Source organism: Rana temporaria, chromosome 10 (genome assembly GCF_905171775.1).
Source record: "Rana temporaria chromosome 10, aRanTem1.1, whole genome shotgun sequence".
In the NCBI taxonomy this organism is placed as follows: Eukaryota; Metazoa; Chordata; class Amphibia; order Anura; family Ranidae; genus Rana; species Rana temporaria.
Window position 1 is genome coordinate 5,111,482 of NC_053498.1, and position 23,692 is coordinate 5,135,173.

General features: G+C 45.0%; 1 protein-coding gene across 5 annotated transcripts in view; it reads right to left on the bottom strand.

Annotated features, from left to right (window-relative positions):
* The window catches only part of ARHGEF10L (Rho guanine nucleotide exchange factor 10 like), a 94,666-nt gene that overhangs the window by 41,054 nt on the left and 29,920 nt on the right, over positions 1-23,692 (bottom strand). For 3 of the 5 annotated variants that reach the window (XM_040327057.1, XM_040327060.1, XM_040327059.1), the window contains exons 5-12: positions 19,278-19,369; positions 17,041-17,115; positions 15,427-15,584; positions 8,179-8,295; positions 5,055-5,163; positions 2,060-2,169; positions 657-734; positions 21-200 (exon numbers count right to left, since the gene is read on the bottom strand). In XM_040327057.1, the coding sequence (XP_040182991.1) occupies positions 21-200; positions 657-734; positions 2,060-2,169; positions 5,055-5,163; positions 8,179-8,295; positions 15,427-15,584; positions 17,041-17,115; positions 19,278-19,369 (919 nt within the window). The remainder of the gene's footprint in view (positions 1-20; positions 201-656; positions 735-2,059; positions 2,170-5,054; positions 5,164-8,178; positions 8,296-15,426; positions 15,585-17,040; positions 17,116-19,277; positions 19,370-23,692) is intronic. The other 2 variants (XM_040327058.1, XM_040327061.1) reach the window with 2 other exon arrangements.

Genomic DNA, 23,692 nt, shown 5'->3' on the forward strand with positions numbered 1-23,692 from the left:
TATTTTTCCACGGCTCTTACCGAAGCCACGAACAGATCCCCGATCTTCTCCGTGGCGTCCCACTCCGGCACGCGCGAGGCCAGGGCGATCTGGAAGACCGAATGACAGTGCAGGATCTCCTTCACCCGCGAGAAGACCACCTGGCACTTGCGGGCGCTCAGCAGTTTGGGCTCCATCTCCATTAAGGGGTTCCGGTAGTCCTGGAAGAGGCGACAGGAGATGAGAATGGTGGCGGGATCGGAGAATAGCGCCACCCTGTAATGTGACCTATTGCTGACCCCACCCCTGTAGGTTACAATCCTCGGTCAAGGTTCGATGGCCCTCTGCATGCCCCATTAGGGAGATTTTCTCACTAACTGTTTCGGTGACAAAACAGGATATAGTGGTAAATCTTTCTAATGGGGGCACCCCAATAAAACCAGACGGAGGTTCTAATCTTGTGAACAGTTGATAAAGTGAGGACCCCCTTAAGGTTAGATCCTCAGTCAGGACTTGGTTGCCCTCCGTGTCCCCCCATTAGGGAGATTTTGCTGACTTCCTGTTCTGGTGACCACGCAGAATATGGTGGCAAACCCCAACAAAGCCAGACTGCGGCTCTAATCTTGTGAACGGCCGATAAAAAAGAGGACATTTGCGGGTGACACGGTGACACCTACCTGCAGGACGCGCAGTAAAGACTCCACGTAGCTGCGCTCGCTCTGCACGATGGAGGTCAGAATGTGACGCCGCAGGACCTGCAAAACAAGAAAAACATTTTAAGAAATGAGATACAAAAGTAGCGACAAATGTACCACAAAGTGCAGCAACCCCAAGGAAATCCGCTCTGCTCAGAGAGGGTTCAGTGCGCTTTGTATGTCGGTGCGTAGGGAGAGAGAGAGAGAGAGAGAGAGAGAGAGAGCGAGAGAGAAAAAGGAGAGAGAGAGAGAGAAAGAAAGAAAGAAAGAAAGAAAGAAAGAAAGAAAGAAAGAAAGAAAGAAAGAAAGAAAGAAAGAAAGAAAGAAAGAAAGAAAGAAAGAAAGAGAGAGAGAGAGAGAGAGACAAAGCTGGAGGCTACTACTGAGCGGAGGATCAGAAGAGCTGGGCGATACACCGAAGGGTCTCAGCTGGGAGATACGCGCTCCATTAGGGGCGCAGCCACCCAATCCATCCATCTGGCGCCCTAACCTACACCCAAGGCACCGGATGTATGGATTTTGAAGCACATGATTAGAGCCTGATGCTCTAATAGGTTTTAAAAATGGGTGGGCTTGGGGCGCAGAGCACTGCGCCCCAAGCCCACCCAATTGTGTGACAATAGAAAATTAATATTCGCTATTGTCACACTGATTCTCCTCCCAGCCAATCAGTAAGCGGGTCCCGGGACCTGATTGGCTGAAAAGTCCTAAGACCCGATTGGCCGGGAGGAGAAGGGACCACCAGGACTAGGGAGGAGATGCAGGGGGGAAACCTGCTGAAGCCGTGACCTGGATGGGGTAAGTGCGGGGGTGGTGGGTGAGTGAAGCAGTGATCGAGCGGGCAATCAATTGAGTGTGTGTGGGGGAGCGAGGGGACCAGGTATGTTTGCCGCCCCCCCCCCAAAAAAAAGAGGAAGTAGACATCCCACAGGGGAAGCCGTGCCGCCATAAACCAGAGGAAGGAGCACGCAGTGTGAAGCCGCCGCCTGCCGTTCCTGGAGGAAGCCCCGCGCCATAGATGGGGTTAGTTCTTGGCTGCTGACCGACCGACTGGGGGGGTGCAGTGCACTGCCACACAGAGCAATAATGCTAATGCAAACTGGGCGATTAGGGTGTGCCCAGGCACACCCAGCACACCCTGTGCGCACAACTATAGACCCTGGTCAATCGTCTATCGCAGTTTGTGTCCCCACTGGGGAGATTTGCCCTCACAGGAAGTGAAGGGAAATCTGCCCAATAAGGACACAGCCAGCAATAAAAAACCTGGATCTTCAAGGCTTCCTCCTACACAAAAGGTTCTCGCCCTACCCTGATCCATTCCATGCAAAACATTTTTGGCCAGCAGAGGTTGAAGGTTAGGTAATGGTTTGAGTTTTGGTACGCACCTGCTGGGCACTGAGCCCCTCCGGCATGGGCCCGAGCTCGGACGGGGGGTTCAGCTCGAGGTCCAGCCCGCTGACTTCTAGGAACCCCATCTCCTCCTCTTCTGAGTCCCCTAAAAGACAGAAAAACATGAGAAAACTATGGATAGAGTTAGAGAAGTGGTCTCCAAACTATGACCCATGGGCCAGATGTGGCCCTTTCTTCGCCTTTATCTGGCCCATGGGGCAATATTATTCCCATTGATACCAACGATTGGGCACTATTCCCCCCCACTGACACCAATGATGGGACACTATTCCTCCCACTGACACCAATGATGGGACACTATTCCTCCCACTGACACCAATGATGGGACACTATTCCTCCCACTGACACCAATGATGGGACACTATTCCTCCCACTGACACCAATGATGGGACACTATTCCTCCCACTGACACCAATGATGGGGCACTATTCCTCCCACTGATACCAACGATGGGGCACCATTCCCCCCCACTGACACCAACGATGGGGCACTATTCCTCCCACTGACACCAACGATGGGGCACCATTCCCCCCCACTGACACCAACGATGGGGCACTATTCCCCCCCCCCACTGACACCAACGATGTCCTTCATCTCCTGGAATAAAGAGGACCCGTTACCGGAAGAGATGCTCTCCTCTGTGATGCTGCGTCTCTCCGTCACCGAATTCCTGGAGCATCGCCTCCGGAGCCAAACTGCAGAACACCGGGTCCGGTGGCCCAGCACAGACCTCAGGGACATGTCGGAGCCGGGTGCACGGGGCGCTCAGTACCAGGCTGGGTGTGACCAGCACTGAGGTTTGATGGTTGTGTCGGAGAGGAGGAAGGGAGGAGGATGTGTGCTGCTGACTCTGATTCTTTCATTGTGGGCCACTTCCCCTATTTACACTGAACACGGTGCTGACTGCACTGCCTCCTACAGAGAAGAGGAATCCCTCCATATCCCCCCCCCCCCCAATCACCCCCCAAAAACTCCTGGACTGTAGAAGGGTAATGGCGCCACGACCCCTTTTCACTCCGAATATCCTTTCCAGAAGATATACAAAGTTATCAAACTTCTTTGAGCAATTTAACGAAAAAGAAACAAAATATATTCCGAGATACACATCCCGATACAATGTTACTCTCAGCTGTCACTACTTTGAATGAGGAAATCGCATACAATGTATCATTTAGAAGACACAACGTCGTCCATATGCCTGCCAGCTTCTACGGAGATAAAAACGATGCCAATTTATTTCTACACATTATTAAAAAAAATAAAAAAAAATGAAAGAGAATCCACAAGCACACACAGTGATAAACCGACCGCATCTATGTATACAAATCGTAAAAGATCATCGAAGTCCGATGGGTTCCAATAGTATTTACTGCAAACAGTGACAGCCGAAAGTTTCATTGTAGAACGATTGGAGCTCAATTACCTGGGCAAGACATTGGCACCATCTTGGCCCTGTTCACACCTGAGCTATTAGAAGCTTTACCAAAAGCCCTCCAATGCGTCATTCGAAGCTTCACCAGAAAGGCTAAAAACGCACAATTTGAAGCTTCACCAGAAACCCTCCAACTCACAAATTGAAGCTTCACCAGAAGCCCTCCAACTCACAAATTGAAGCTTCACCAGAAGCCCTCCAACTCACAAATTGAAGCTTCACCAGAAGCCCTCCAACTCACAAATTGAAGCTTCACCAGAAGCCCTCCAACTCACAAATTGAAGCTTCACCAGAAGCCCTCCAACTCACAAATTGAAGCTTCACCAGAAGCCCTCCAACTCACAAATTGAAGCTTCACCAGAAGCCCTCCAACTCACAAATTGAAGCTTCACCAGAAGCCCTCCAACTCACAAATTGAAGCTTCACCAGAAGCCCTCCAACTCACAAATTGAAGCTTCACCAGAAGCCCTCCAACTCACAAATTGAAGCTTCACCAGAAGCCCTCCAACTCACAAATTGAAGCTTCACCAGAAGCCCTCCAACTCACAATTTGAAGCTTCACCAGAAGCCCTCCAACTCACAATTTGAAGCTTCACCAGAAGCCCTCCAAATCACAATTTGAAGCTTCACCAGAAGCCCTCCAACTCACAATTTGAAGCTTCACCAGAAGCCCTCCAACTCCCAATTTGAAGCTTCACCAGAAGCCCTCCAACTCACAATTTGAAGATTCACCAGAAGCCCTCCAACTCACAATTTGAAGCTTCACCAAAAGCCCTCCAACACGCCATTTAAAGCTTCACCAAAAGCCCTCCAACACACCATTTAAAGCTTCACCAGAAGCCCTCCAACGAGCAAAAGTCCTTGTGTCCGTACTGCAAGGATTAAATGCTTGTTTAGTCTAGGGCAGGGATCCTCAAACTATGGCCCTCCAGCTGTTGAGGAAATACACATCCAATGAGGCATTGTAAAACTCTGACATTCACAGACATGACTAGGCATGATGGGAATTGTAGTTCCTGAACAACTGGAGGGCCACAGTTTGAAGACCCATGGTCTAGGGGGGTGGTAAAAGCAGTTTAATTTACTTGCTCCTTGGCTCCCCCCAGCAGATGGTGCTCCCCCATGCTATGGCAGTGGACTGTTCCTCTGGGTCCCCACGTCTATTGCAGGGCTATGGTCCTTGAATCAGTCTTGATGAAATCAGAGGACCTTAAATTGCTGAAGCTTAGGGGAGGCTGCAAGAACCGGCCTAGCAGTATGCAGGAGCTTGAGGGAGCAGACGATCAAGTTAGTAAAATTGCTTTACCTAGTCCCTCTAGACAGAAACAAGCAGTTAACCCTTGCGGTGTGGGTGAAGCTTTAATGGCGCCTGTTCACACCTAAGCAAAGTGACGCTTGATGACTGTAAGATAGCGCACTTAGTCCTGGGGGTCAAATTCCATAAATGAGGCTAAATGTTATTAGAACCCGGGGGGATGTTAGTTTTTAAATTTGCCAATACAAAAATTCTGAGGTCTCAGGCCGGTCTGTTGTCTCACCTGACGTTTCTTTGCGATGTAAAAAAGTTACTTTGCGCATGACTGCGATCCGCGTTTTCTCCAGGCCGTCCTTGGTACCGCTACGAGCCGCTTTCATGAGCTGGGTCATCTGTGGGGCAAAAACATTGTTCAGATCACAAGGCTACATTGTACCAGTAAGAGCAACCTGATGAGAGGACAGCACGGGTACAGACAGGTACGAGATGGGAGAATGCGCTGTCACTCAACCAGAAAAGGAGACTCCACCCCACAACCTGAAGAGAAGGGAGACTCCACCCCCCAACCGGAAGAGAAGGGAGACTCCACCACCCAACCACAAGAGAAGGGAGACTCCACCACCCAACCACAAGAGAAGGGAGACTCCACCACCCAACCACAAGAGAAGGGAGACTCCACCACCCAACCACAAGAGAAGGGAGACTCCACCACCCAACCACAAGAGAAGGGAGACTCCACCACCCAACCACAAGAGAAGGGAGACTCCACCACCCAACCACAAGAGAAGGGAGACTCCACCACCCAACCACAAGAGAAGGGAGACTCCACCACCCAACCACAAGAGAAGGGAGACTCCACCACCCAACCACAAGAGAAGGGAGACTCCACCACCCAACCACAAGAGAAGGGAGACTCCACCACCCAACCAGAAGAGAAGGGAGACTCCACCATCCAACCAGAAGGGAAGGGAGACTTCACCACCCAACCAGAAGAGAAGGCACCCTCCACCACCCAACCAGAAGAGAAGGCACCCTCCACCACCCAACCAGAAAAAAAGGCTACATACAACCATGTACCATAAGAGGGCTATGCCCCAGAGGCTGGTATGAGGGCACCACAAAGTCTGATAGACAGAGGTGGGGGAAGAAGACTTATAGGTTCCACAGAAGGGGCATGGCTACACACAGTTGGATACCAGAAAAAAAAGGCAGAGCCACACACAGCGTCCGATACCAGAGAAGGGGCAGAGCCACACACACACACAGCGGGGTAAAAAAAAAAGGGGCAGAGCCACACACAGCCAGGTACAAGGAATAACAAAACATGAATACTATCTAGGATGGCAGAGGAGTGCAGACACATGATAGTGGAAGGGCGGTGATGGACATACACAGAAGATGAAAATTACATTCACATGCAGCGCAGAACACGACTGCAGAGCTCTCCAGAAGCCGGCGGGCGGAGGAGTGCAGCACATACGGCGGCGGAGCGCCTATGGCTCCCCCGGGGCATTATTATTAAGTTTACTATCCATCTGTGATGGATCATTAAATCATTAAATTAGGTTTTACTTGTCAGACATAATGAAGAGATCTGCACCAGGAGCCTCGGGTGATTTATTTGCACGTTACCAACACATCACGCCAGTCACATGACCAGAGCTGGCATTTCCCAGCGCCAACGGGGCACCAAAACCCTTCCAATCCCTCATCACACACATCTATCAGAAAGAATTTGGGATTTGCTTTTTTTTTTGTATTTTATTTATTTTTGTAATTTGTATCTTAAAAAAATTAGAGCTTCTCTAGAAATATTTGTACAGAGCTGTGAAGACCGCGAAACGAGAAGCAGAAATAATCCGCGCCCAGTGCCCATCAGTCATGCTGCAGAGTATCCCAACATTGCATCTTATTACATAAAAAGTGCCTTTTATAAACTTTAAAAAAATAAAAAAAAAGGAAGAGAGGGTGATGGAGGAGAGGGAGGAGGAGGAGGATGAAGGGTGATGGAGGAGGAGGAGGAGGAGGAGGAGGAGGAGGAGGAGGAGGAGGGTGATGGAGGAAGGAAGAGGAAGAGGATGGTGTAGGGTGATGGAGGGAGAGAGATGAAGGATGATGGAGGAGGAGGAGGAGGAGGAGGAGGAGGAGGAGGAGGAGGAGGAGGAAGAAGAGGAGGAAGAGGAGGAAGAGGAGGAAGAGGAAGAGGAAGAGGAAGAGGATGATGTAGGGTGATGGAGGGAGAGAGATGAAGGGTGATGGAGGAGGAGGAGGAGGAGGAGGAGGAGGAGGAGGAGGAGGAGGAGGAAGAGGAGGAGGGTGATGGAGGAAGGAGGAAGGGGGAGGGTGGAGGGAGGAGGAAGAGGATGATGTAGGGTGATGGAGGGAGAGAGATGAAGGGAGGAGGAGGAGGAGGAGGAGGAGGAGGAGGAGGAGGAGGAGGAGGAGGAGGGTGATGGAGGAAGGAGGAAGGGGGAGGGTGGAGGGAGGAGGAAGAGGATGATGTAGGGAGAGAGATGAAGGGTGATGGAGGAGGAGGAGGAGGAGGAGGAGGAGGAGGAGGAGGAGGAGGAGGAGGAGGAGGGTGATGGAGGAAGGAGGAAGGAGGAAGGGGGAGGGTGGAGGGAGGAGGAAGAGGATGATGTAGGGTGATGTAGGGTGATGGAGGGAGAGAGATGAAGGGTGATGGAGGAGGAGGAGGAGGAGGAGGAGGAGGAGGAGGAGGAGGAGGAGGAGGAGGAGGAGGAGGAGGAAGGAGGAAGGGGGAGGGTGGAGGGAGGAGGAAGAGGATGATGTAGGGTGGTGGAGGGAGAGAGATGAAGGGTGATGGAGGAGGAGGAGGGTGATGGAGGAAGGAGGAGGGTGATGGAGGAAGGAGGAGGGTGATGGAGGAAGGGGGATGGAGGAGGAAGAGGATGATGTAGGGTGATGGAGGGAGAGAGATGAAGGGTGATGGGGAGGTGGGAGCTGGAAACCAAATCAGATGAGATGAAAAAGGAACGGAGGTGTGACCTCCTCAATCTTCAGCTGCTCCTTCACTGCCTAGTCAGTCACCATCCTGGGTGTGGGGAGAGGACATCATTGTGATCCTAGCCTGTAGGCGGTGTCACACACCTGGCTGTACTGTGTGGCAGAGCTGTATAAATCTCGGGTCTGAACTGAATATGTATTTTATCTGTAGATTTGTCTGGATTTCAGCTTTGATTGATTTTACTCTAAAACAAAAAAGGAAATTTTTTTTGGACAATAATAAAAAGATTTTGTTGGGGGGGCAATCACCTGGGTGACACGGTGGTCGGTTGCGCAGTGACATCACAAACACATTGATGGTGGAGATGAGCGATGGAAGGCATGCGTGGTGAGAATGGCGGATGGATGGAGGAGGGGCCGGTGACAACGTTGCGCTGTACCTTACAGTCATATCTCTGTTTGAGCTCTCGGACGTCTCGTCTCCTGACCCTCAGAGCCAGGAAGTCTCTCTTAGTGCGGCTATATCTCTCCTTCAGTCTGTTGAGGTCCGGGGACAGCTACGGCCAGGTGGGGGGGGGGGGGGGAGGGGTTAGGGACAAACAGAAGAGACAGCACAAGACGCATAAGCCGAGCAGTGAGGAAAGGCAGACAGACATCAGCAGACAGTTAGTTTGTCCTTTGCATATTATACATGGGAAGCATAAAATGTATCATATTATATATATATATGAATAAAAAATAAATAAAATAAACATAACCCCCCTCCAACGCGTTTCGTCCATCCAGCCCTGCTCCACAAACCATGCCCCCTCCAACACGTTTCGTCCATCCAGCTCTGCTTCACAAACCATGCCCCCTCCAGCGAGTTTCGTCCCGTCCACCAGAGCTTAGTCTGATTATATCCTGGCAGGCGGGGCGAAACATTGCAGAGAGGCGTGGTTTGTGGAACAGAGCTGGCTGAGGTCATCCTACGCTTCACTTCAGTGCTGGGAGCGCGGCGTTCTTCATATTCGCAGTTTCTGTCATTTGGCACTTAAATGGTTAATATTTGAATGGGGCGCACAGATATAATCACACTTTATAACAGCCCCATGTAGGTTATTCGCAATGATTTGTTATAGGGTAACACATATATAGTGTGCGTTTTAGCAGACCCGAATGGTAGAATACGAGTCAGTCCAACAAAATGCAGCCCACAGACCAGAACCCCCCAGAGCGCGGCACCAATTGCAACGCGCAAGTTCGATTGCAGCACACAGGACCAAATACAGCGTCTCAGATGGACGAAACACGTAGGACCAAACAAGCCACATAGGACGGAAGTCAGTACCTAGGGCCGACAATGCACAGGACCCCCAAAAAAAAAGAAAAAAAAAAAAAAACTGTTCCCAGAGCAGCTGTCCCTCCTGACAATTCAGAAATCCCCCAAAAATCTGAAAATTTAGAAATCAGAAAATCTGAAAAAATTCAGAAATGAAAAAATAATACAAATTCAGAAATGCAAAAAATAATACAAATTCAGAAATGCAAAAATCTGAAAATTCAGAAATCAAAAAATTCAGAAATCTAAAAATAAGAATGAAAATCCCAAAATTCAAAAACCTAAAATAACAACTAACTTATAATAACTTAACTATTACTATCAACATTTAGGTATTGGAATTTCCTTTCAAAATTTGTCTGTTAGTGAATGTAACAAATACGAATTTATCCAAAGTTACGAATTATCCAAAATAACTAATGCTGCATCTAAAGTTCATAATAATAATAATAATAATAATTCATTACGTTCCATTCGTTTAGATTCTAAACGAATGGAACGTAATGAATTATTATTATTATTATTATTATTATTATTATTATTATTATTAATAATAATAAAAAAACTATTATTTATTATTAATTACGTTCTATTAGTTTAGATGCGGCATTCGTTATTTCGGATAATTCGTTATTATTATTATTATTAATAATAATAATAATAATAAAAAAATATTATTTATTATTAATTACGTTCCATTATTATTATTAAAGTGGTGGTTCCCCCTTAAAAACAACTTTTTTTTATTCCACTGGCCCCCCACATTACAATCGAAATAAGGCTCTTATTTTTTTTTTGCTGCTGTACATACCTTGATACAGCATCTTCACCCGTGGCTTCCGGGTTGCGAGTCCCGCGGGAGTGGGCGTTCCTCACATGTGTTTGATTGACATTTTTCCCAAAAACGAGCTCCCCCCCTGTCGCGTAAGCCGCGTCACGGTTGGCGAAAGGAGCCGAACGGCGAGTCGGCGCTATACTGCGCATGCGCATCGCCGTTCGGCTCCTTTCGCCAATCGTGACGCGGCTTACGCGACGGGGGGAGAGCTCGTTTTTGGGCAAAACGTCAATCAACAGCATGTGAGGAACGCCCACTCCCGCGGGACTCGCAACCCGGATGCACGGGTGAAGATGCTGTATCAAGGTATGTACAGCAGCAAAAAAAAAAAATAAGAGCCTTAATTCGATTGTAATGTGGGGGGCAGTGGAATAAAAAAAAGTTGTTTTTAAGGGGGAACCACCGCTTTAATAATAATAAAAAAAAAAAAAATATTATTAATTACGTTCCATTAGTTTAGATGCTGCATTCGTTATTTCGGATAATTTGTTATTATTATTATTATTATTATTAATAATAAAAAACTATTATTTATTATTAATTACGTTCCATTATTATTATTATTATTATTATTAATAAAAAACTATTATTTATTATTAATTACGTTCCATTATTATTATTATTATTATTAATAATAAAAAATTATTATTAATAATTAATTACGCTCCATTAGTTTAGATGCAGCATTCGTTATTTCGGATAAATTCACCCTTTTTTTTTGTTTGTTTAGCAAAAAAAATAAAAAACCCCACCTGTGATTAAATGGCACCAAAAGAAAAGTTTTATTTTTGTGAAAAAAAAAAAAAAAATGTCATATGGTTACAGTGTCACATGACTGCGTAATTAGTCATTCAAAGAGTGACAGCGCTGAAAGATGAAAATTGGCCTGGGTAGGAAGGAGGGGAGGGGTAAAAGTGCCCCCTGGTACTGAAGGGGTTAAATGTATATATTTTTATGGGAATAAAAGATGATTTTGTGAGTAGGAGGGAGGGAGGGTGGGTTGGGTCTGCCCCCCCCTGCCCCCCCCCCATATATTATTTATGATGATGTTTTATTTTAGACTTTGTCTAGCGGGCGATTCCAACAACCAATCCAGATAACGGGTTACGGAATCTGATGACATCTTTGTCTTCGTTTTATATTATAAAATCACATTCTGCAACTCCCTCCTCCCGTTCCTTTATGGTCTTGGCATATTATAGAAGCCCCACGCCTCGCTGTGGAGGTGTTGGGTGTGAATTCTGATATTTATTTTAATTATAAAAGGACAAAAACAAACAAAAACCTCCTCTTTATTGATAACACCAGCTGTAGTTTTCCAGCTCGCAGTACCATCCGCCGTCCTGAAGGTGGCGCTACAATCTGCGCTCAATTTTTGAAAAACAAAAAAATTGAGTAAAAATGTTTTTTTTTTTTTTTTAATTCCTCAAATCGCAGACCGCGGGGTGCTTTCCCCTCCCACAAAAAAACAAAAACAAAAAAAACAAACAGCCAAATAAATAACGAAATCAGGACGGCGATTACCCCACATTAGACATTTTCAGAGGCTTCCTCTTTCCGCGGCGTTTTTTTTTTTAAGTTCTGTTTTCCTGAGATCTCTGGAACTGTCCAATCAGAGGCCAGTCACTGATATTCTGTGTATCTGAACATTTACTGAATTCACAGAATTTATTATTATAAAACTTTCCCCAGCAATGGTTTTCAGGACAGGAAGTGGGGGGGGAGGGGGACTAGAACTTATGGCTGTCTGGGTCTTCCTGTACCGGTGACAACCTCTTCCCCGATTTCTTGTACAGGTGTCACCGGGACAGGAAGGGAGGCAACATCTCCCCCCAGTGGGGTCACAGACAGAAATACAGCCAGACAAAAAATGTGTAACTGATGACTCCCAATGTAAAAAATTAAATAAAAATAAAGGCTATATTAGGGCATTAAAGTTATTGTCTTGTGATGCAGGAATTGGGGTGATCCGAGGGGTCAAGGAATTGGGGTGATCCGAGGGGTCAAGGAATTGGGGTGATCCGAGGGGTCAAGGAATTGGGGTGATCCGAGGGGTCAAGGAATTGGGGGGGATCCGAGGGGTGAAGGTGCAGGAATTTGGGGGGATCTGAGGGGTGAAGGTGCAGGAATTGGGGGATCTGAGGGGTGAAGGTGCAGGAATTGGGGGGGATCTGAGGGGTGAAGGTGCAGGAATTGGGGGGGGGGGGATCTGAGGGGTGAAGGTGCAGGAATTGGGGGATCTGAGGGGTGAAGGTGCAGGAATTGGGTGACCTGAGGGGTGAAGGTGCAGGAATTTGGGGGGATCTGAGGAATGAAGGTGCAGGAATTTGGGGGGATCTGAGGGGTGAAGATATTAGAGTGATCTGAGGGGTGCAGGAATTGGGAGATCCGAGGGGGTCAAGGAATTGGGGGATCTGAGGGGTGAAGGTGCAGGAATTGGGGGATCTGAGGGGTGGAGGTGCAGGAATTGGGGGGATCTGAGGGGTGAAGGTGCAGGAATTGGGGGGATCTGAGGGGTGAAGGAATTGGAGGTGATCAGAGGGGTGAAGGAATTGAGGTGATCAGAGGGGTGAAGGAATTGGGGTGATCAGAGGGGTGAAGGAATTGGGGTGATCAGAGGGGTGAAGGAATTGGGGTGATCAGAGGGGTGAAGGAATTGGGGTGATCAGAGGGGTGAAGGGGCAGGAATTGGGGGATCTGAAGGGTGAAGGGGCAGGAATTGGGGTGACCTGAGGGGTGAAGGTGCAGAAATTGGGGGATCTGAGGGGTGAAGGTACAGGAATTGGGGTGATCTGAGGGGTGAAGGGGCAGGAATTGGGGGGGGATCTGAGGGGTGAAGGAATTGGGGGATCTGAGGGGTGGAGGTGCAGGAATTGGGGGATCTGAGGGGTGAAGGTGCAGGAATTGGGGGGGATCTGAAGTGTGAAGGTGCAGGAATTGGGGGGATCTGAGGGGTGAAGGTGCAGGAATTGAGGGGGATCTGAGGGGTGAAGGTGCAGGAATTGAGGGGGATCTGAGGGGTGAAGGTGCAGGAATTGAGGGGGATCTGAGGGGTGAAGGTGCAGGAATTGGGGGGGATCTGAAGTGTGAAGGTGCAGGAATTGGGGGGATCTGAGGGGTGAAGGTGCAGGAATTGAGGTGATCTGAGGGGTGAAGGTGCAGGAATTGGGGGGGATCTGAAGTGTGAAGGTGCAGGAATTGGGGTGATCTGAGGGGTGAAGGTGCAGGAATTGGGGTGATCTGAGGGGTGAAGGTGCAGGAATTGGGGGTGATCTGAGGGGTGAAGGTGCAGGAATTGGGGGGGATCTGAGGGGTGAAGGTGCAGGAATTGGGGGGGATCTGAGGGGTGAAGGTGCAGGAATTGGGGGAGATCAAACATTCCCATAGACACACTCCTAAACCTTGTGGACGACCTTCCCAGAAGAGTTGACGCTGTTATGGCTGTAAAGGGCGGAGCCAACTCAATATTGAACCCTCCGGACTAAGACTGGGAGGCCATTAAAGTTCATGGGCCAAATCCTCAAAGGAGATACGCAGGCGGAACTGCTGTTACGCCGTCGTATCCCTGTGCCTATCTTTGGAAACGATCCTCAGAAGCAGTTTTCCAAAGATAGGCAGAAGATCTGACTTCTGTAAGACACTTACACTGTCGGATCTTAGGATGCAGTACCGCATCCGCCGCTGGGGGCATTTTGCGTCGAAATGCCGCTTTGCGTATGCAAATGAGGACTTACGGAGATCCACAAAGCTTTTCAGCTTTGTGTTTTCTGCGCAAGTTTACGTTTGCATACGCAAAATTAGTTCTGCTTTTACAAAGTGTAAACTAGTTACACCTTGTAAAAACAGATCTTTTTTTCGATCGCCGCGTTTTTTTTAAAAATTTTGAATTTTTTTTCCCTGCGCGTAACTTTTTTTTTACCCGACGCAACTTTATTGTCCCGTCGCAATCCACAAAGCCCGACGTAACGTAATTTCGCGCGCTGCCCGTCGGGAAAATTACGTCACGAGCATGCGCAGTACGGCCGGCGCGGGAGCGCGCCTCATTTAAATTGTCAACGCCCCCTGCAGAAGAGGACCGCCTTGCGCCGGAGACATTTAAGTTACACGGCCTGAAATTTCTAGGTAAGTGCTTTGTGGATCGGGCACTTAGGTAGAAATTTTAAGTCAGTGTAACTTAAATGGGAAAAGATAAGTTAGGCAGGATTTCTGAGGATTTGGCCCCATGTGTGTAAAGGCAGGCGTCCCAATACTTTTGACAATACAGTGTATTTCAGGTCTGTGTGTGTCGCCCCCCTGGGGGAGGCGTGTGTCATGGCACTTCCTGCCCTCTGTGTATAGCGGACGCGGTGGGCGGTGCGGAGGGGATACAATCTATCGGATGCAGGAAATTGTTGAAGAACCTCAATGGCCAAACGTCAGCACCTCGCCGTTCTTCCCGGAAGACTTGGCAGGGGGTCATGGGAAACAAAGGCCGTCCGTGTCCAAGAATGTCGCGGTCAGCGCATTCATATTAATTTATAATAATAATCATTATTATTAGATAGATTTTTTATTAAATCATTCATATAATAAATCTATTTATTGATGATTATCTAATAACATAAAATGTATATATATATTATTAATAATCAATAATACATGTTTATAATATTATTATTATTATTATTATTATTATTATTATATACAATTTTTTTTTTTTACAATAATATATACTTTTTATATTATACTTTTATTAATAATAATAATATAAAATGTATATATATTATTAATAATCAATAATAAATTTGTAGAATATTATTATTATTTTATTAAATACAATATCATTTTTTTTACAATATATACTTTTTATATTATACTTTTATTAATAATAATAATAATAATATAAAATGTATATGTATATATTATTAATAATCAATAATAAACTCGTATAATATTATTATTATTATTAAATACAATATAATTTTTTTACAATATATACTTTTTCTATTATACTTTTATTAATAATAATAATAATATAAAATGTATACATATTAATAAATACATTTGTATAATATTATTATTATTTTATTAAATACAATATCATTTTTTTTTTTACAATATATACTTTTTATATTATACTTTTATTAATAATAATAATAATAATAATAATAATAATATAAAATGTATATATATTATTAATAATCAATAATAAATTTGTATAATATGATTATTATTTTATTAAATACAATATAATTTTATAGAATTTTTTTTTTTTTTACAATATATACTTTTTATATTATACTTTTATTAATAATAATAAATAATAATATAAAATGTATATATATATATATTATTAATAATCAATAATAAATTTGTATAATATTATTATTATTATATTATTAAATACAATATCATTTTTTTACAATATATACTTTTTATATTATACTTTTATTAATAATAATAATAATAATAATAATAATAATAATTATTATTAAAAGTAGAATGTATTTTATTAAAATAGCGCATAGCGGCCGGCAGGCGGAGCTTCGTTACCTTTGGCTGGAACGCTACGAAGGGTTTGGCGGGCTTGGGCTTGGCCTCCTCCTCCTCGGAGCCCTCGCTGTAACTCTCGAACTCGCTGGAGCTCCAGCCCGTGTCCTGGAAGTCGCCCGAGCAGCCCACGTTCTCGTAGATCAGGTGGTGTCCCAGCCCTGCAGGGGGAGGAGTCAGAGAGATGAGCCCCTCTATAGAGTCCCTTAAAGCTGGAGTTTAAATCGGCTTATGTTTTTTTTGTTGTTGTTCCAGGCTCCTCCCCCCAACCAACATGCTAATGAGAATTTTAAATAAAACCTGTTTTTATTGCACACACACCGGGTCTCTGTGCTTCTCTATGCAACGCAGGCAGATCATGGCTGGCGATGGTTCCAGAGAGGAATCCCAGCACCGATACAGGTAGTGGGAGGAGTTACGCAAATATCAAAATGCCTTGATAATGCCTTTTTTTTATAATAATAATTAAATATATATTGAATTCTTATTATAAAAAAATATATAATGATATTATAAAATCATCATTAAATATATTAATAATAAAACAAATATATACACACACACACACACATATATTTATTGTTTTATTATTAATAAATATATTTAATGATGATTTTATAATATCATTATATATTTTTTTATAATAATAAAAAAAATATATATATATATATATATATATATATATATATATATATATATATATATATATATATATATATATATATATATTTTTATTATTATTATAAAAAAAATATATAATGATATTATAAAATCATCATTATATATTTAATGGTATTATAAAATCATCATTATATATATATGTGTGTGTATATTAATTATTTGTTTTATTATTAATATATATATATATATATATATATATATATTTTTTTATTTTTTTAATAATATATATATATATATATAGTGTGTATATTAATTATTTGTTTTAATATATATATATATATATATATATTCATTATTAATAAATTATATATATATATAAATTATTAATATATATATATATATATATATATATATATATATATATATATATATATATATATATATATATATATATATATATATATAAATTATTTGTTTTATTATATATATATATATAATATGTGTGTGTATATTAATTATTTGTTTTATTATTATTAATATATATATTATATATATATATTAATAAAACAAATAATTAATATACACACACACACATATTATATATATATATATATATATAATATGTGTGTGTGTGTATATTAATTATTTGTTTTATTATTATTAATATAAATATATATATATTTATATTAATAATAATAAAACAAATAATTATATATTATTATTATTATTATTAGTATATAGTTTTTTAGAACAATTATTATATACAATATTTTTTTTTAGAACATTCTATCTATATACACACACACTTTTTTATACTATTATAATAATAAAAATGATATAAAACATTTTTCCCCCCTTTCCCTGGAAATTTACCAATAGACATTGAAATATTGGGAAAAGAAAGAAAAAAAAACGTATTGACTCCACCCCTTTCCCCCCACCAGAACTACTTTGGTCCCCACGAAAGGCCCCAGGAAGCCGGCCGGCCGCACTTACCATCCTGGCTTTCATGCTCACCGGGAACGTCGTCGTAAATCACGCCGTCTCCGATGCTGCGAGAACCCGATAAACCTGAAATACAAAAACAAAACGTCTTCAACCGCCGCCCGTCAGCGTTCATTAGGATGACTTAGGAATTAGCGTGCGATGAGGACACACCCTGAGACTTTTCTGGAATGTAAATAAAAGGATAATGATAATAATGATGATTGGTGATGATTGGTGATGATGATGATGATGAAGGGCCGGTATCACCCGGCGTATTTATGTGATGAGCGATCTCTGATGTAAGCGGCACGTGTCCACCTGTCAGTTATTACAGGTTCTTCCCTGCTTGTGTTCTGTACATTCTGAGCAATACAACCCCGGGGAGGGATTGGCATTAGAGTGTAAGCTGCAGAGACCGATGTGACCTGGCTCGGTGTTCTCTGTACAGCGCTGCAGTATATGTTGGCATTATGCGATCAGAAATAACAAAGCTACAAAATGAATAATAATAGTGTGTGACTGTGGGGGGGGGGACATTAGAGTGTAAGCTCCTCTGGTACAGAGACTGATGTGATTGGCTCAGTGTTCTCTGTACAGCGGTGCGGTATATGTCAGCGCTATATAGATGTATAATAATAATAATAGTGTGCGACTCTGGGGGGGGGGGGGCATTAGAGTGTAAGCTCCTCTGGTACAGAGACTGATGTGATTGGCTCAGTGTTCTCTGTACAGCGGTGCGGTATATGTCAGCGCTATATAGATGTATAATAATAATAATAGTGTGTGACTCTGGGGGGGGGGGGGCATTAGAGTGTAAGCTCCTCTGGTGCAGAGACTGAAATAAAGATTGCTCTCTTCCTCGCAAATTGCTACCTATCCAATGAAGGTTTATAAGGTGTCTGTCTGCATCCTGACCTACATGGATGTAGTACACTCTGGGATGTGTGAGGAGGTTCATGCAGACATTAGAGTGTAAGCTCCTCTGGTTTAGAGACTGATTGGCTCAGTGTTCTCTGTACAGCGCTGCGGTATATGTCAGAGCTATATAAAAATGTATAATAATAAAAAATATTATTAATAATAATAATAATAATAATAATAATAATAATAATAATACGCGACTGTGGGGGAGGGGACATTAGAGTGTAAGCTCCTCTGGCACAGAGACTGATGTGACCTGGCTCGGTGTTCTCTGTACAGCACTGCGGTATATGTTGGCATTATTCAATCAGAAATAATAAAAATAAATAATAATAAAATTAATAATAATAATAATAATAATAATAGTAGTAATAATAGTGTGACTGTGGGGAAGGGAACATTAGAGTGTAAGCTCCTCTGGTACAGAGACTGATGTGATTGGCTCAGTGATCTCTGTACAGCACTGCGGTATATGTCAGAGCTATATAAAAATGTATAATAATAAAAAATATTATTATTAATAATAATAATAATAATACGCGACTGTGGGGGAGGGAACATTAGAGTGTAAGCTCCTCTGGCACAGAGACTGATTTGACTGGCCCAGTGTTCTCTGTACAGCGCTGCGGTATATGTTGGCATTATCCAATCAGAAATAATAAAAATAAATAATAATAAATGTAATAATAATAATAGTAATAAGAGTGTGACTGTGGGGGGGAGGGAACATTCGAGTGCAAGCTCCTCTGGTTTAGAGACTGATGTGATTGGCTCAGTGTTCTCTGTACAGTGCTGCGGTATATGTCAGCGCTATATAAATGTATAATAATAATAGTGTGTGACTGTGGGGGGACATTAGAGTGTAAGCTCCTCTGGTGCAGAGACTGAAATAAAGATTGCTCTCTTCCTCGCAAATTGCTACCTATCCAATGAAGGTTTATAAGGTGTCTGTCTGCATCCTGACCTACATGGATGTACACTCTGGGATGTGTGTGGAGGTTCATGCAGACATTAGAGTGTAAGCTCCTCTGGTTTAGAGACTGATTGGCTCAGTGTTCTCTGTACAGCGCTGCAGTATATGTCAGAGCTATATAAATGTATAATAATAATAATAATAATAATAATAATAATAATAATAAAGTGACTGTGGGGGGGACGGGACATTAGAGTGTGAGCTCCTCTGGTATAGAGACCGATGTGACCTGGCTCGGTGTTCTCTGTACAGTGCTGCGGTATATGTCGGCATTATATGATCAGAAATAATAATAAAATAATAATAATAATAATAATAATAATAAAAAAAAAAAAAAAAAAAAAAAACTCACGTTTTTTGCTCAGACTCTTCCGGACGACGTTGCTGTGGCCCTCCACCTTCCCCCGACCTCTGGGATCCCCATTACTGACAATGGATGGAGACCTGCGGGAACAAAGGGGGGTCAATGGGACTTCAGCCAGAAACATTGTATCCACTTAAAGTGACAGGATGGGGGGGGACACCATAATGTCATTTCCTGAGCACTGACCCCAATTCCTGCCCCCTCCGGGCCCCCTTCCTCTCCGCACACATCACACAGCGCTCCGCTCCTCTACAGGGCGCACACAGCCCGTCCCTACACGGCGGTGGATCGGGGGACGGCAAACTCATTAAAAGGAAGTCTAGAGGTGGAAGTTTTGTGCTGAAATTTCCTGGAGATGTTTAGGGGAAGCACGCAGAGAGACCACACAATACCACCTGTCATCTCTCTGCCGTCCACAACGTGTGCGTTGGGTCGAGTCGGGAAGCAACGGCAACCCAAAATACAATGTTTCTGATAGGACTAGTGCCCGGTGAATATGGAACATGCTGCATTAAAAAAAAAACAACGCAGAACGCCGCAGTATGTTTAAAAAGGGAAAAAAATTTTAAAAAATTAGTACTCACCTTACAACCCTCATCTCTGCACTCGCTGAGGACATAACATCCGTACTCTGTAAATATTTTAGGTTTTGATTGCGTTGCTGTAGATTGTGTTACAGGGTGTGTGTTGGGGATTGGAAGGTTGGTCACCAGCAGGGGCCACCCCCAGGGCGGTCTTATTTTTTGTACTTGGATCATTACTTGGGTATAGCGCCACCTGCAGGAGTGGGATGCCAAGTGCTTGTTCACACCTGCAGCCGCACATCACATTTAACATGCTGCAGAGCGCACTGCCCACACACTAAACTGCATCAACAGCTCCACCCACCCTCCACCCAGAGCCGCACATACAGATGGGAGAAGGAGGGAGAGGAGGAGGAGGAGGACGACGAGGAGGAGGAGAAGGAGAAGAAGGAGAAGGAGAAGGAGAAGGAGAAGAAGAGAAAAGAGGGAGGAGGATCCTGCACTACTTTTCTGCGACATCAATGCAATTCAAGTGCCACTGACTCCAATGTTGAATCACAAATGTCGCAAGTAGTAAGGAAGTGGGAACGAAATTGCAAGCAAGTCGCACGACTTTGAGGGACCCTTTCACATGTTCTGTAGAGGGGGGGGGAGCCTTCCTGCCAAGCAAACGTTTCACCAACAATCAGAATGAGATCTCGGTGATTGGGAGGAGATTGGTTGGCTGGAATCGCCTACAGATCGGTGGGTGTGGGGGGGGGGAGTGGTTGGGAAGCCATAGAGCGGAGATGACAGATACTCCATCCAGGAAGAAGATCTCATGGCTCTGATGCAGAAGGCAGAAGAAGCGGACGGGCAGGAAAATCTTTTCTGATCCCCATTGTTCTCCTTCTGAGAAGTCAACACCCAGAGACGCAGTAAGGACAATACAACCTCTCATGCCTGATAGAAGAGCCAAAAGGTACAAATTCCAGAGGGCTGTCTATAGAGAAGAGTCGTTGCTCACCTACCTGCTGCCTGGCTGTTATGGTGATCCTGTGGCTTCAATGCTTCCTGAGTCCTGTGTATCGGGAACTCGATTGTTTCTTGTATAATCAGCAACTGAAGCCACAAACAGCCAAGCGGACAGCATTTCCAGAAGGAGATCAGCTGTTGCACTGGCACCACTGGAAATCTAGGGCTTCCTCTCAGCCGGGACCACTGGAAATCTAGGGCTTCCTCTCAGCCGGTACCACTGGAAATCTAGGGGTTCCTCTCAGCCAGGACCACTGGAAATCTAGGGGTTCCTCTCAGCCAGGACCACTGGAAATCTAGGGGTTCCTCTCAGCCAGGACCACTGGAAATCTAGGGGTTCCTCTCAGCCAGGACCACTGGAAATCTAGGGGTTCCTCTCAGCCGGAACCACTGGAAATCTAGGGGTTCCTCTCAGCCGGTACCACTGGAAATCTAGGGGTTCCTCTCAGCCGGTACCACTGGAAATCTAGGGGTTCCTCTCAGCCAGAACCACTGGAAATCTAGGGACTTCCTCTCAGCCGGAACCACTGGAAATCTAGGGCTTCCTCTCAGCCGGAACCACTGGAAATCTAGGGCTTCCTCTCAGCCGGAAGCACTGGAAATTTAGGGCTTCCTCTCAGCCGGAAGCACTGGAAATCTAGGGCTTCCTCTCAGCCGGAAGCACTGGAAATCTAGGGGTTCCTCTCAGCCGGAAGCACTGGAAATCTAGGGCTTTCTCTCAGCCGGAAGCACTGGAAATCTAGGGGTTCCTCTCAGCCGGAAGCACTGGAAATCTAGGGGTTCCTCTCAGCCGGAAGCACTGGAAATCTAGGGGTTCCTCTCCACCAGGACCACTGGAAATCTAGGGGTTCCTCTCAGCCAGAACCACTGGAAAATCTAGGGGTTCCTCTCAGCCAGAAGCACTGGAAAATCTAGGGGTTCCTCTCAGCCAGAAGCACTGGAAAATCTAGGGGTTCCTCTCAGCCAGAAGCACTGGAAAATCTAGGGGTTCCTCTCAGCCAGAAGCATTGGAAAATCTAGGGGTTCCTCTCAGCCAGAAGCATTGGAAATCTAGGGGGTTCCTCTCAGCCGGAACCACTGGAAATCTAGGGGTTCCTCTCAGCCGGAACCACTGGAAATCTAGGGCTTCCTCTCAGCCAGAAGCACTGGAAATTTAGGGCTTCCTCTCAGCCGGAAGCACTGGAAATCTAGGGCTTCCTCTCAGCCGGAAGCACTGGAAATCTAGGGGTTCCTCTCAGCCGGAAGCACTGGAAATCTAGGGCTTTCTCTCAGCCGGAAGCACTGGAAATCTAGGGGTTCCTCTCAGCCGGAAGCACTGGAAATCTAGGGGTTCCTCTCAGCCGGAAGCACTGGAAATCTAGGGGTTCCTCTCCACCAGGACCACTGGAAATCTAGGGGTTCCTCTCAGCCAGAACCACTGGAAATCTAGGGGTTCCTTTCAGTCAGTACCAGTGGAAATCTAGGGCTTCCTCTCAGCCAGGATCACTGGAAATCTAGGGCTTCCTCTCAGACGGGACCACTGGAAATCTAGGGCTTCCTCTCAGACGGGACCACTGGAAATCTAGGGCTTCCTCTCAACCGGGACCACTGGAAATCTAGGGATTCCTCTCAGCCGGATCCACTGGAACTCTAGGGGTTCCTCTCAGCCGGTACCACTGGAAATCTAGGGGTTCCTTTCAGCCGGTACCACTGGAAATCTAGGGTTTCCTGTCAGCCGGTACCACTGGAAATCTAGGGGTTCCTCTCAGCCGGGACCACTGGAAATCTAGGGGTTCCTCTCAGCCGGGACCACTGGAAATCTAGGGGTTCCTCTCAGCCGGGACCACTGGAAATCTAGGGGTTCCTCAGCCAGTACCACTGGAAATCTAGGGGTTCCTCAGCCAGTACCACTGGAAATCTAGGGGTTCCTCTCAGCCGGAAGCACTGGAAAATCTAGGGGTTCCTCTCAGCCGGTACCACTGGAAAATCTAGGGGTTCCTCTCAGCCGGTACCACTGGAAATCTAGGGGTTCCTCTCAGCCGGTACCACTGGAAATCTAGGGGTTCCTCTCAGCCGGTACCACTGGAAATCTAGGGGTTCCTCTCAGCCGGTACCACTGGAAATCTAGGGGTTCCTCTCAGCCGGTACCACTGGAAATCTAGGGGTTCCTCTCAGCCGGTACCACTGGAAATCTAGGGGTTCCTCTCAGCCGGTACCACTGGAAATCTAGGGGTTCCTCTCAGCCGGTACCACTGGAAATCTAGGGGTTCCTCTCAGCCGTAACCACTGGAAATCTAGGGGTTCCTCTCAGCGGGTACCACTGGAAATCTAGGGGTTACTCTCAGTCGGTACCACTGGAAATCCAGGGCTTCCTCTCAGCCGGAAGCACTGGAAAATCTAGGGGTTCCTCTCAGCCGGAAGCACTGGAAAATCTAGGGGTTCCTCTCAGCCAGAAGCACTGGAAAATCTAGGGGTTCCTCTCAGCCAGAAGCACTGGAAAATCTAGGGGTTCCTCTCAGCCAGAAGCACTGGAAAATCTAGGGGTTCCTCTCAGCCAGAAGCACTGGAAAATCTAGGGGTTCCTCTCAGCCAGAAGCACTGGAAAATCTAGGGGTTCCTCTCAGCCAGAAGCACTGGAAAATCTAGGGGTTCCTCTCAGCCAGAAGCACTGGAAAATCTAGGGGTTCCTCTCAGCCAGAAGCACTGGAAAATCTAGGGGTTCCTCTCAGCCAGAAGCACTGGAAAATCTAGGGGTTCCTCTCAGCCAGAAGCACTGGAAAATCTAGGGGTTCCTCTCAGCCAGAAGCATTGGAAAATCTAGGGGTTCCTCTCAGCCAGAAGCACTGGAAAATCTAGGGGTTCCTCTCAGCCAGAAGCATTGGAAAT